We start from the raw sequence: 12,006 nt of genomic DNA, 5'->3' as shown, positions 1-12,006 counted from the left end.
GTTGAATAATTGTTGAATAATTTTGACTGTTGAGATTACTGGTTGGAGTGGGTTGCTGTGATATTGTAATTGAATTGTATTCTTATTGGATAATTTTGAAGCCCTGCAATTTTCGTCCCCTGAAAACAAAAAAGGAAAAGGAAAATATCAAAATGCTTTTCTTCCATTTTTGTATTTCAATCTATTGGAAAGTTGAAACCAGATCAGTTTCTGTTCATAAGGTTTTTGTCCCTTAGAATTTGTGATTTTCTCTTTTAATCCCCGGTCCTTGTCGTTAGTTTGTCTCTTGTTAAATGTTGACGTGGTAGATGAAATGCGAGATGCAAGGGTTGGATTTCTGTATATCACGTCAGCATTTAACAGGACCTAAGACCAATCATCTTCTGAATTTTGCAGGGACTAAAAAGAAATTACGATTTTATAGGGACTAAAAACGTATTTGGGCAAGTTTTAAGTTCTATTACCCTCTGAAATCTTCTATTGATATGAAATTGTGCTTTCTCATGAAGTCTTTAAGCTCATCATATAGTTTCTTCACAAGACCATAGCCATGCATCATAACACAAGTGCACACCTATAGTTTGAAAAGCTCTGCTTAGTTTTTGTCATTAACATTTCATCGCGCAGAACATGCAGTAAAAGCATAAAAATCGACAACAGCTAATAAATTGAACAAGGTATTCAATCTGATAAGGAGAAACTTGATAAGGCCTAATCGGCGTTCATCAATCATACCTGAACAGTGTTTGCCCCAAGAAGATAATTTTGAATAATTGTTTTTTTTTGTTATTTGACTTTTGAGTGTGTATTTGAATGACATCATAACATTGTGGTTTATGTAGTATTTTTTAATTTGAATGATATTTTAAACTTTATATTAGACTATAATTATGTTTTAGTGTCTTTATTTATATTTTATTACCTTGAAAAAAATCAACCCATCCTATATCCAAGAGGGTGATTTGGTTATTTGGCAGCCTTATCTATCTCCTTACTAAAACGAAAACTGCAAAAAACAAAGCAAAGCATGAAAACATGAAGTCCCTCACAGTCACCGCCAGTGTTTTGAACCCCACAAATCAACCACCAGTCAACAAACTCCACTTCTTCCACTCTCACTCTCTCTCATTCTCACTCTTCTTCCCACACACATCATCAAACCTAAAATGCCACCATCAAAAGCCAATCATCACAGCATGCTCTTCTTCTTCTTCAATCGAAATCGACATGGTGAAGAACAACCAAGGAATCTACACCCCTAAGCACCCCAAAGTAGTCGTCCTCTGGGACCTCGACAATAAGCCCCCACGAGGACCCCCATACGACGCCGCACGCTCCCTCACACGCCTCGCAACTCACTTTGGCCACATCGTCGACATCTCTGCCTACGCCAATCGCCACACATTCATCCACCTACCGCAGTGGGTCCTACAGGATCGCCGCCAGAGAAAGCACCTCGACGTGCTGGAACGGAAGGGCCTGGTGGTGCCATCGGAGCCCTACAGGTGTTCCGTCTGCGGGAAAAAGTGTCGCACCAATCTGGATCTGAAGAAGCATTTCAGGCAGTTGCATGAACGAGAGAGGCAGAAGAAGCTTAATCGGATGAGGTCCTTGAAAGGGAAGAAACGGCAGCGTTTTAAAGAGAGGTTTATTCAGGGGAATGAAAAGTATAATGAGGCTGCTAGGTCTCTCATTAGGCCCAAGGTTTCTTCCTTTTCTTTTTCTGTTAATCATCCTTGTTTTTATTTTGCTTGCTATATGTTAGTGCCATGTAATGTTGTTCATTTTTATGCATTGTTCTAGAATCATAACCAATTTGGGGTTTGAGTCATAGGGATGGAGGAAACATATAGTGGGAGTGGTAGCCACTAGTTGCTTGAGTTAGATTATTCAGATTTTTGACAATAATAATAATAGGGTTTGGGTGTTACAAAGATGAGAAAAGAGACTACTAGTGGATGATGATCGTATGATCAATGGGGTGATATTTCATTTGCACCAGCAACTATCTTGTATGTTAAGCTGAAATGTCATTCCATTTATGGTATGAGCATAATCCATTTGAGCACTCTATGAAAACCTAATAGTTTCACAAATTATGTTGGATACATACCATATACATCAACTTGTTGAATTTGATTACATAACAAAGCAAAGTGTAGAGTTTTACATGAAATTTCTGCACTTACTCAACTTAGAGTTGGTTTGACATATACACAAGGTTGATGTTTACACGCCTCACTGTAGTTACGATGAACAATTTGTTTCTATTCCATTATGCAAACTTTTTCGGTCACATATTGTCATCTCTTTTTATATAGTATATTAGTATTTTATTTTTTGTTTCTTGTAACACAAGGTTGGTTATGGGCTAGCTTCAGAGCTGAGGAGGGCTGGGGTATATGTGAAGACTGTGGAGGATAAGCCTCAGGCTGCGGATTGGGCATTGAAGAGGCAGATGCAGCACTCAATGACCAGGGGGATTGATTGGCTGGTTTTGGTTTCAGATGATTCGGATTTCGCAGAGATGATGAGGAGAGCAAGAGAGAGGGAATTGGGGACAGTGGTGGTTGGGGATTGGGATAGGGCACTGGGGAGGCAAGCCGATTTGTGGTTTCCTTGGATTGATGTTGAGAATGGGAATGTTTCGGAGAAGGATCTGGTGATCGAGAAGAACAGGAGTAGGGCTCAAAGGGACGGTTTTGTCGTGGAAGAAGATGATGATGGGTTTTTTTCATTGTCGAGATTTGACTGTGGTGGTGGTCATGGGAGTAGTGATTTGGATGAGCTTGTAGATGAACTTGCAGCAGTGAGGACTGATTTTACTGCGGCAATTTCAGATGAGGATGAAGACGATTATATGTTGGGGAGTAGTGAGGATGAGTACATAGAAGATTATGATGAAGATAGTGATCAAGAAGATGATGGGTTCTATTGACATGGCAGCTATGAACCTTTGAGTGATTCTTTTCTATGAGCAATTCTTATTATAGCGCCTTGGAATCTCAAGTGTCGCAGTATATAATTCTAGTGGAAAGCTAACATGTGGACCGAAAAGGAAAAAATTGTCACTTTTTTGGACCTTAAGGTACCAAAAAGTGGTGGGAATGATCTATCTTTGGAGGATTGAAATGAAGTACCACTATTTTTTCAAACAGGGATATGTTAGTTTCAGAATCAATTTTTTTATTTGGGGAGGAATGGGGGCTAAAAAATTTGGATATGGAAGTAGAACGAGTGTTATACCTTAACATGATAATTTTTGGTGTTTTTTAAAATTATGGGAGGTACACAAATCGGAAGATCTGACTTGTGTTTAAAAAATTTTAAAAGTTTGGAGTAATGATTTGTGTTAAAAAAATTAAAAAAATTTGGAGTACACAAATCGAATGTACTCCAAATTTTTTTAATTTTTTCAACACAAATCGGACGGTCCGAGTACAGAAACCGGACGGTCCGATTTGTGTATCTAAAAATTGGACGGTCTGATTTCTGTACCTCTTAAAAATTAGACGGTTCGATTTGTACTCTGTACATTAAATCATCCCACATTTTAAAAAAATACCACAGTAGATAATAATTTAAAAAAATACCATTGTTAATCCAATATTAAAAATAAAAAAGTGAGGAATGGGAATAACCAATTGACTCATGGTTTACATTGCTTTGCATTGATACACGGATAGCCGACGGAGCATGGTTTCTCCTGCTATAAAAATGAGGTCTTTGTTTTAACAATGCTGCTTGCAATTCTTTTTTTCTTCAGCATTCTGCTGTAGGTAGTGCTAGTTCAAGATTCAAGCATTTGAATGTTATATATTTACTTTGAAGCATTTCAAATTATTTTTTCTTATTAATAAGACTATTTATTTCCCAAGTATATTATAACCATGTTTAACAGGGAAATTGAAGGTTTTTGTGTCATATATTACATGCTTTAGTAGTTCTATGTGATTATATTATGTTTGCATTGCAGGTTCTGTCTGCAAAGTTGTGTGGGAGACAAAACTAAAATGCATGATTTTCAACTTATCCTATACCACAATCAAATTAAAATTTGAGTTATAGTCAAGTATCTTCTTATCTTACACCAAAAATATTTTTATTATTCATGAGGTTTTGGATTAGTATTTGGTTTACAAGTTGATTCGGGTGGGTTTCGTGAGAAATAGATTAAGTGAAAAATAATAGTTAAGGTGAGAGATTAGGGGTAAGTAAACTTGTGAGGAAGACACTTCTGTTAATGGCAAATAAACAATACAAGAACTAATAGTGAGGAAGAGGGGTGGAGAACAAGTGTTGAGACCTCCACTAATGTCACAAGAGGATGAGCGAGCTTTGTTTAAAGTGGACAGGAATGGTTTACAGAGAAAAGAAGCTCTCAGAAGAGGATGAAGGTGAAGGTGAAAGTAAAGGATGAAAAGGGTTTCAAGGTCTGTGAAGAAGAAGATGATCAAGGTGAAAGTGAAAAGTGAGAGTGAAGGATGAAGGAAAAGATGATTTACAGAGGTGGCTTGAGGTCCTTTTTATAGCGTAAAACCATGATGAAGAGGACACCCCTTGGCCAATGGTTTTAGTCTGACATTTGGTTTACTGCTCTTTCCAAAATATCTTTAGGTATTTGGGATCACCTCAAGTCTTGTCAACTGAAAATGGTAGGAAGTTGATTCCCACACGTTAAACTAAAGCTCCGACATGTGACATTAGTGAAGGGATATCTAGTTTGGTTTTCTTTCAACTAGATGACACCTTTACACTCCAAATCCAACCAATCCACTTCCACCAATATAGTTCCCACTGAAGAGAAATTCAACTCCTCAAGATATTATTTTGGGTTCCATCCTTTTAGCCCAATACCTTTAGGAGGAACTTAACTCTTTTTTGACCATGTTTGTAGGTCATTATAAAAATAATTATGTACAAAAAAGGTTTATATTTTTAGTACACAATCATAAGCCCCATGCAGTCTTTGAGGGTACAAAGTATTCCCTCAAGCTGCATTAAACTTTTTTGTACTCAATAGAATAAGAATAATAATTAATTTTTTTTTTAAGAAGCTAACATATCATAACTCTAAAGAATCAAATCTCCCCTCTTTTATTTATTTTTTGTTATAATAAGATATGTATTTGTAAATGATATTCAAATATAAATATGTCTATATAATTTGAATATGATAATGTACTCATAAAAAAAATGAATAAAAGAATGTTATTGTGCAAATATTTTAAATATTAATAAAATAAATAAATAGATAAATAAGATTAGTAAATGAATATATTCATAATTTATTTGTATGTATGTACTTATTTTTAAAAGTAGTGTATGTATATATACATAATATTATTATTATTTATTTATATATATATATATATAAACTCTTTTTTTTTAATGAAAAAAGAGGAAAGATTTGATTTAATATAATAATTTAATGTATAAGGAAATAAGAAGGGGAGAAACTCTTACCCTTTTAACTGGACGCGTTTTAAATTTGAATACCTGGATTTGGAGAGACACATAAGAAGGGGAGAACACTTGGGAGGATAGGGGAGAACGTGTTTCTCATCATCTTTGTTAAGGTATTTTTTACACAGCAGCACCACCATCCAAATCCTCTATCTTCTTCAACTATTGGGAGTTTTTCTTAGGGCAAAGGACACTCCCACATTCAACTTCGCTCTGTTCTTTTTACTCTGTCTTCTTACTTGGTAAGACCCTTTTTCTTCTTTTCTTGTTTTTGTCTTAACCCCTCTCAGCCCCATGTATATTGGGTTGCTAATTTTGGAGTTAGCTATAGGAATTTTTTGATAAAGATCTTTCTCCTTGCAACTTTGGATGTTATATCCTCATTTGTATACGTTTCCAATGAAATCACAAATAAAAAAAGAAATTGAATTAAAATTATGAGCAATGTTCATTTGTAACCATAAATAGATATTTAAAAATAAAAATAATTTAGTTAAATTTTTTTTTATAGTATAGTCATAAGTAATTTGTTTATAAACTTTTTCAATTAGAACAAATTTTTAGTGTTCCATATTTATATTCTTTCAAAGCTATAGACGTATAATGTTTTGCAATATTTTCATATATGTCACCAAATAAAATATGATATTGTGAGGATATGAGGAGTTAGTGGCCTTATCGAGTAAAAAATATGATGAATGATTTTCATACCTTTGCTTTTTTGTTTCATTTGAGAACTCCTTGGTTGTTTTCTTGAATGCTCTTTGGCTTTTTCAGAATTTCTTGAATGTTCTGCAATATTCTCCTTTATATTTTGAACATTTTTGTCGTTGGTATTTGCGTGATATTGATGTTCACTCTATTTTGTTGTTGCTGCTCTCCTTCTTTTCCCTTTTTTTTTAGGAATTGTTTCTTTTGTTGCCATGCCTCGTGTGAAACTTGCTGAGATAGTGGATAGTGACCCAGAGGACTCTAGTAATAGTTTGGGTACTGACTCTTCTGTGAATGATATGAACGACGTTCCTGAAGAATATGCGATGGGATTTTCTGAATCTATCCCCCAACCTTGGGTGAAACCATCAAATAAGAGGGCTACTTTTGTGGATCCTCCTCTGATGAAGAAACCTTTTTTGGACCCTCCTTCTTCTGGCTTGTTATTAGGCATGGATAAAACTATGAAACCCGCCTTTGATTCTTCAAATTGTAGAGTTTTGGGTGAATTTGTTGAGAAGCCTTCATATCAAGTGGGTCCTACTTTACTTTGTTCTCGGTTGAAGCGCCAAGAATTTCCATGGACGTCTTTTAAATCTGAGGCAGCTACTCACATAGATAAGGTTTGGCAAAAGTGGGTGTTCACAGTATTATTTGAGGAGGGTGGTAGTTTTGTGAGGAGATTAGAATCAGCTGGTGTTGCTGAGGCTATTCGCACATCTGCAGGTTGGTTGTTCCCTGCCATCTATCCTCATAATTGATTCTTATAATTTCTTTACCTTGTTGCTATATGTTGAAGAAGCACTAATTGATTTCCTCTTGGCAGGCTTGGGTGTTTAGCGAAATGGATCTGATATGAGTTTACTTTGGCAGAGGTGGTGTTCTCAGACTCATACTTTTCTGACCTCTTGGGGTGAGTTTTCACCAACTTTGGAAGATGTTGTGGTTCTTCTTCAACTGCCGGTGTTTGGTAGTGTGGATCTCACTCTTCTTCACCCAGATTCTGATCTGCTTAAGCTTGCACGACATCTTCAAATGAGTTTAAGTGATGCTGGTCGATATGCGAAAGAGTTGTCCAAGAGTAGGCAGGCTAAGAAATCTTCCTCCAAGGATGAGCATCCGAAGACTTGTCGGTCCTCGAGAGGAAAAGAGGTAGTTAGCGACAAACAAGATTCCAAGAAGAAGAAGATTACTGTTAAGTATTCTTACTCTAATTGGTCTCGTTATTTTTTTGGTGATTTCCTCAATGGTGAGTTTGTCCCTGCTCCCGCTATTTCTTCAGATCTTAGGGGAGCTGCTTTTGTTGCTTATTGGTTAAGTAAATACGTATTTTTGGGACCGGCGGATGAGTGTATGAGCCATGGGGTGTTTCTTTTAGCCTGCTTGATTGCTAGAGGAGAACGTTTACCATTGGCTCCTATGTATCTCGGCAGCTTATATACGCGGCTTGATCAATTTTTCCAGCAACTCAAGATTGCTCATGGTCGCTTTCCAGTTTTATCTTTCATTGACTAAATATTTCTTCAACTCTTTCTTTTTGAGCGGTTCTCTCTGTTTGCTCCCACCCATAAGTCCCCTACAATTCTTCCAGATAAGAAGGCAAGTCCTCGTGCTTGGATTTGGGGTTCAGCTCATCCTTCGAAATCTTTGGAGGATGTTATTGACTTGGAGGAAAATTTTTGTTTTCGCCCGTATGTAACCTCTTACCAGCCCGATGCATCGGCTATTCATCGTATATATTCTGCTTGTCTTGAGCATGACCGCAATAATATTTCCACCGGCCAGGATGGGGTTTATGACTTTTGGCTTTTGGGTACTTCTCCTACCCCTCTTCCTGGTTTGATTGTTATGGATAGGGATTTTCACTGTGGAGCTTTGATCTGTCCAATGATCTACCGTCCTGATAGGGTAAGTCGCCAACTAGGGTGGGACCAGGATCCAAAAAACGTGGAGCATATTTTTTTTCCATCGGAAAATTTAATGAAAAAGGTTCTGTTTCAAGAAGAACTCCCGAAGTACAATCCTTTCTTGGTTGTTCCTCTCGACAGGGATGGGGGAGTTACAAAGGAGTATGTGGATTACCTTATGCGTATGAAGGAGCATATTAGGCAATATGAGGGTACCTCCGTCCCTGATGTCAGATCATTTGTCCCAGTTTTGATCAAGGATCCATATTTCATGACTGGCAACCTTTCTCCTTCGACCATTACAAGTAATATTTGCTCTTTGCTAATTCTTCTTGTTGTTTTTTTTTTCTTTTTTATCTCTCTCTCCTCTTTGTGTATTTGACTGCTGTATCTTTTGTGCTGGTGTTTTATAGACTTGAACGCCAGGTGTTATAGATATCCACCTTCTTCAAAAAGAAAACCTGATGATTCAGTTGTTACTGCTGAAGTGGTCAAGCGCAGTAAAGTGGAGAGTTCAAATGTTAAGGTTGCAAAGAGGTCTCTTGAAAGACCACCTAGGCCTTCTGTTGATGCTACGCCTTCACCAATTTCCACTGGCTCAGGGATTTCTCCTTCTTCGACGGCAAAAGCTAAAGGTTGTTCTGTTGCTGCTTGCTTTGTTGAGTCATCACAGTCTCCTGGTAAAGCTGTGGTTAGCTTATCTAGAAGTGTTGTGAAGCGTAGGTCCCATCGTCTTTTGGGTAAAATAAAAATAATTCCAAATGCACCCTCTGATCCGGTAAATGTAGGCGATGAGAGCTCTCAAGAAAGGGTCAGTGGGGACTCTCCTAATTCATTTGTTGTTGGCGACATCCCTGACAAGGGTACTACCCAAGAAGTTGTGCGAGATGACCCACGAGCAATAGCAAGTTCTAAGAGCAATGTTGACATTGAGCCGGGTGTTACCTGCCAAGGGGACCCTACTAGACGTGTTGTTACTCCCATTCGAACGGTATTTCCTGGCGCAGGTACAATTGTTTTTTTTTCTGCCTCTTTTTTTTTAGAGGGGGTACATGATTTTGTTCATGCTGTTTGTGTGTATGTTTGTATCTTCAGCTTCTCATGCTGTTTCTGAGTCCACCTTTCAAGCTTCGAGCATTTCTGATATCACAAAGGAACCTTTAGCTAGTGCTTCTTCTGGTGTGTTCCATTGTATTTCTTTTCATTTGTCAGGCGTGCCAGCACTTTATAAGTTCCTGATGAAAAAAGGTTGTTTTGCTTTTCAATTTCTGTCCGCGATGAGTTTGAGCATTTCAATGGCGATGCGAAGAACTTGTTATCGGAGATTGCATCTCAGGTTCCTTCCTTCTTGCTTCCAAATGACCTGAACTGCCTTTTCAAGAAGCTTGGGTACCAAGCTTTTCTGGATGCATGGGATTTCTTTACTTCACACTCCCTTGCGAACTTGTGGGGTGCTCATCGGGATATGGTAGCAAATCATCTAAATAACCTTAAGTTATTTAAATTTAGTGGTCGTTGGCTTGAAAATCTTTCTGCAAAATTGGAGCCTCCACCTGGGATCTCTGATCTTGCTAGAGAAGAATTGTTGTCTAAAGAGCATCATGTTCTCTCTTCTGATGTTTCTGCTCTTCAAGAAAAGGTTAACAAGCTTACATCTGAATTGAACACCATGAAGGCTAGGTTAGCCAGTGTCAGCATGGAGCGAGAGCAATTGGCCAAGCATAAGGAGGCTGCTTCTTCTGCGATTTCTTACAGTGATATTTTGTGGCTGTGATAGTTTCCAGCACTTTATTTTGTAAAATATGTAATACTTTGACAAAGTATATTTTTGTCCTACTGCTTCTATGACTTTCATTGTACACCTCTTTTTGGGTGTTATGTTTCCCCTCATTTTTTTTATAATATGCATACTCCTCCAGGGGCTTTACCTGCTTGTGTGATCATTTTATTTTGGATACACACCTTTTTTTTTTGCAGGGGGAGGGTATGATTTTAAGATGAGAAGGATTATCTACTGCTATTTTTTTCTGCCTCTTTTTTTTTAGGCAAAGAAAAGGAAGGTACCCATAACTTTCTTGCCCTATTTATGCTCGACTCTTTTTAGGAGCTTGGAGGGTGGGACACTTCACTTTTTTGGAACTATTTTGTATTGCAAATTTCTTAAGATGCATCACTCACATTTTTTGAGTGTATGATTGCTAAAGCAGTTTTCTCATGTATTGCAGGATGCTTGCAGAATAATATAATATAAACATTGGCTCTTGATAAAGAAGCCTTTTGGAATTGAAATTTGAATTACTAAAGCTGAAATTAGGCATAGTATTTCTTGACATACTTGAAATTGATGGGGCCAGTGGTTGTTCCATGATCTGGGTCCAGCAGGATACAGTGTCCGTTGGGGTGTACTTCAGAAACAATGTAAGGACCCTCCCATTTGGGAGCCCATTTTGGCAAAGACATCTTCCTCATTACTGCGTCTACTGATTTTAGCACCAGATCACCCTCTAGGAACACCCTGGGCTGAACATGCTTGTCGTAAGCTAACGCTAGTCTCCGGTGGTATTCTTCCATCTTGCTTCCCACAACTTCTCTTTTTTCTTCCAATTCTTGCAACTCAGCTTCACGATCCCTTGCCTCGTCTAACAACATCCTGGCGGTGGGTACTTCAATCTCTGTTGGCAATACAGCTTTAACCCCATAAACCAACGAGAAAGGCGTTACTCCGGTTGTTCCATGTCTGGTTGTTCTGTAAGCCCAAAGAGCAAGTGGTAGGTATTCACTCCAATCTTTATGAGCATCGGTCACCATCTTTTGTGAGTATTTTCAAAAGGCTCTTGTTAGTAGCCTCTGCCTGACCATTGCCTTGCGGGTAGTAGGAAGAAGACTTGTGATGTTTGATTTGGTATTGTTCAAGAACACCCCACACTCTTTGGTTAACAAAGTGGGTTCCATTATCGGACACTAGAACACTTGGTAGCCCGAACCTGCATATTATATTTTCTTTGATAAATCTCACTACTGCTTCAGCATTTGCTTCCCTGATAGCGGCAGCCTCCACCCACTTGGTGAAGCTTTCTGTTGCAACTAGAATCCATTTCTTCCCCATTGATGGGGGGTTGATTGGTCCCACAAAATCTACCTCCCATGTATGGAATGGGTATGGTGTTTTGAGGCTGTTCTTCTGCACGCTTAGCGCATGTATCAAGTTTGCATGCCTTTGGCATTGTAGACACCTTTTGGCCCAGTTGATTGCATCCTCCTTCATTTTTGGCCAGTAATAGCCAATCCTGATTAGTTCATACCATAAGGCCCTTCCTCCTTGGTGTCTCCCACATACTCCTTGATGGACTTCTTCCAAGACTTTATCTTTTTCTTCATCTCGAACGCATTTTAGCATCTCTCCAGTAAAACTCTTTTTGAACAACTCACCTTTTTGCAAGAAGTAGCGTTCTGGTCTCTTCTTCAATCCCTCAGCTTCTATTTTCTCTGAAGGCAAAACTCCAGCATCGAGGTACTCTACGATGGGTTGTTGCCAATTGTGAACATTACATATCTGCATGCTTTCTTTTGTTTCTTGACAAGTCTTGCAGGAAGCCTGTAATTCATCACAATGAAACTTCATTTTCAGCCAATAAATACCCCACCTCTGGAGCCTTCGGTACAAACCGGGGCCTTCTTCTCCGCAAGTAGCTCCATGCAGTTGTTCTGCTTTTTCTTTCCCTTCTTCTTCTCCTACACATTTCATGAGGAGTCCATCATTGCTTTTTCTGAACATTTGCCCATTGAGGAGGCAAAATCCTCTTGTTTCTTTGGTAATGTTGAGCGTTTTGAGCTGTTCATGTATAGGCGTTCACCAATCATTGGTTTTTCCTTCTATAGACTTTCCTTCTTCTCTGGCAGGACTTTCAGCTACCCGGTGTTC

At 38.3% G+C, this 12,006-nt stretch overlaps 1 protein-coding gene across 1 annotated transcript; it reads left to right on the top strand.

The window, feature by feature from the left end:
- On the top strand, positions 927 to 3,155 carry LOC107646141. The gene is made up of 2 exons (XM_016350334.2): positions 927 to 1,704; positions 2,360 to 3,155. Exons 1-2 carry the CDS (start codon positions 1,036 to 1,038, stop codon positions 2,936 to 2,938), a joined length of 1,248 nt encoding a protein of 415 aa, XP_016205820.1. The 5' UTR covers positions 927 to 1,035; the 3' UTR covers positions 2,939 to 3,155.

This window comes from Arachis ipaensis, chromosome B06 (assembly GCF_000816755.2).
Source record: "Arachis ipaensis cultivar K30076 chromosome B06, Araip1.1, whole genome shotgun sequence".
In the NCBI taxonomy this organism is placed as follows: domain Eukaryota; kingdom Viridiplantae; phylum Streptophyta; class Magnoliopsida; order Fabales; family Fabaceae; genus Arachis; species Arachis ipaensis.
Note: the sequence above shows the minus strand (reverse complement) of the source record. Positions and strands in the feature narration are given on the sequence as shown.

What these genes read in the sequence shown, in the direction of transcription:
- LOC107646141 (XM_016350334.2), top strand. Translation starts at nt 1,036, where the DNA reads ATGAAGTCCCTCACAGTCACCGCCAGTGTTTTGAACCCCACAAATCAA. An exon ending in GGTCTCTCATTAGGCCCAAG is followed by an intron (nt 1,705 to 2,359) that starts GTTTCTTCCTTT and finishes TTGTAACACAAG; the next exon opens with GTTGGTTATGGGCTAGCTTC.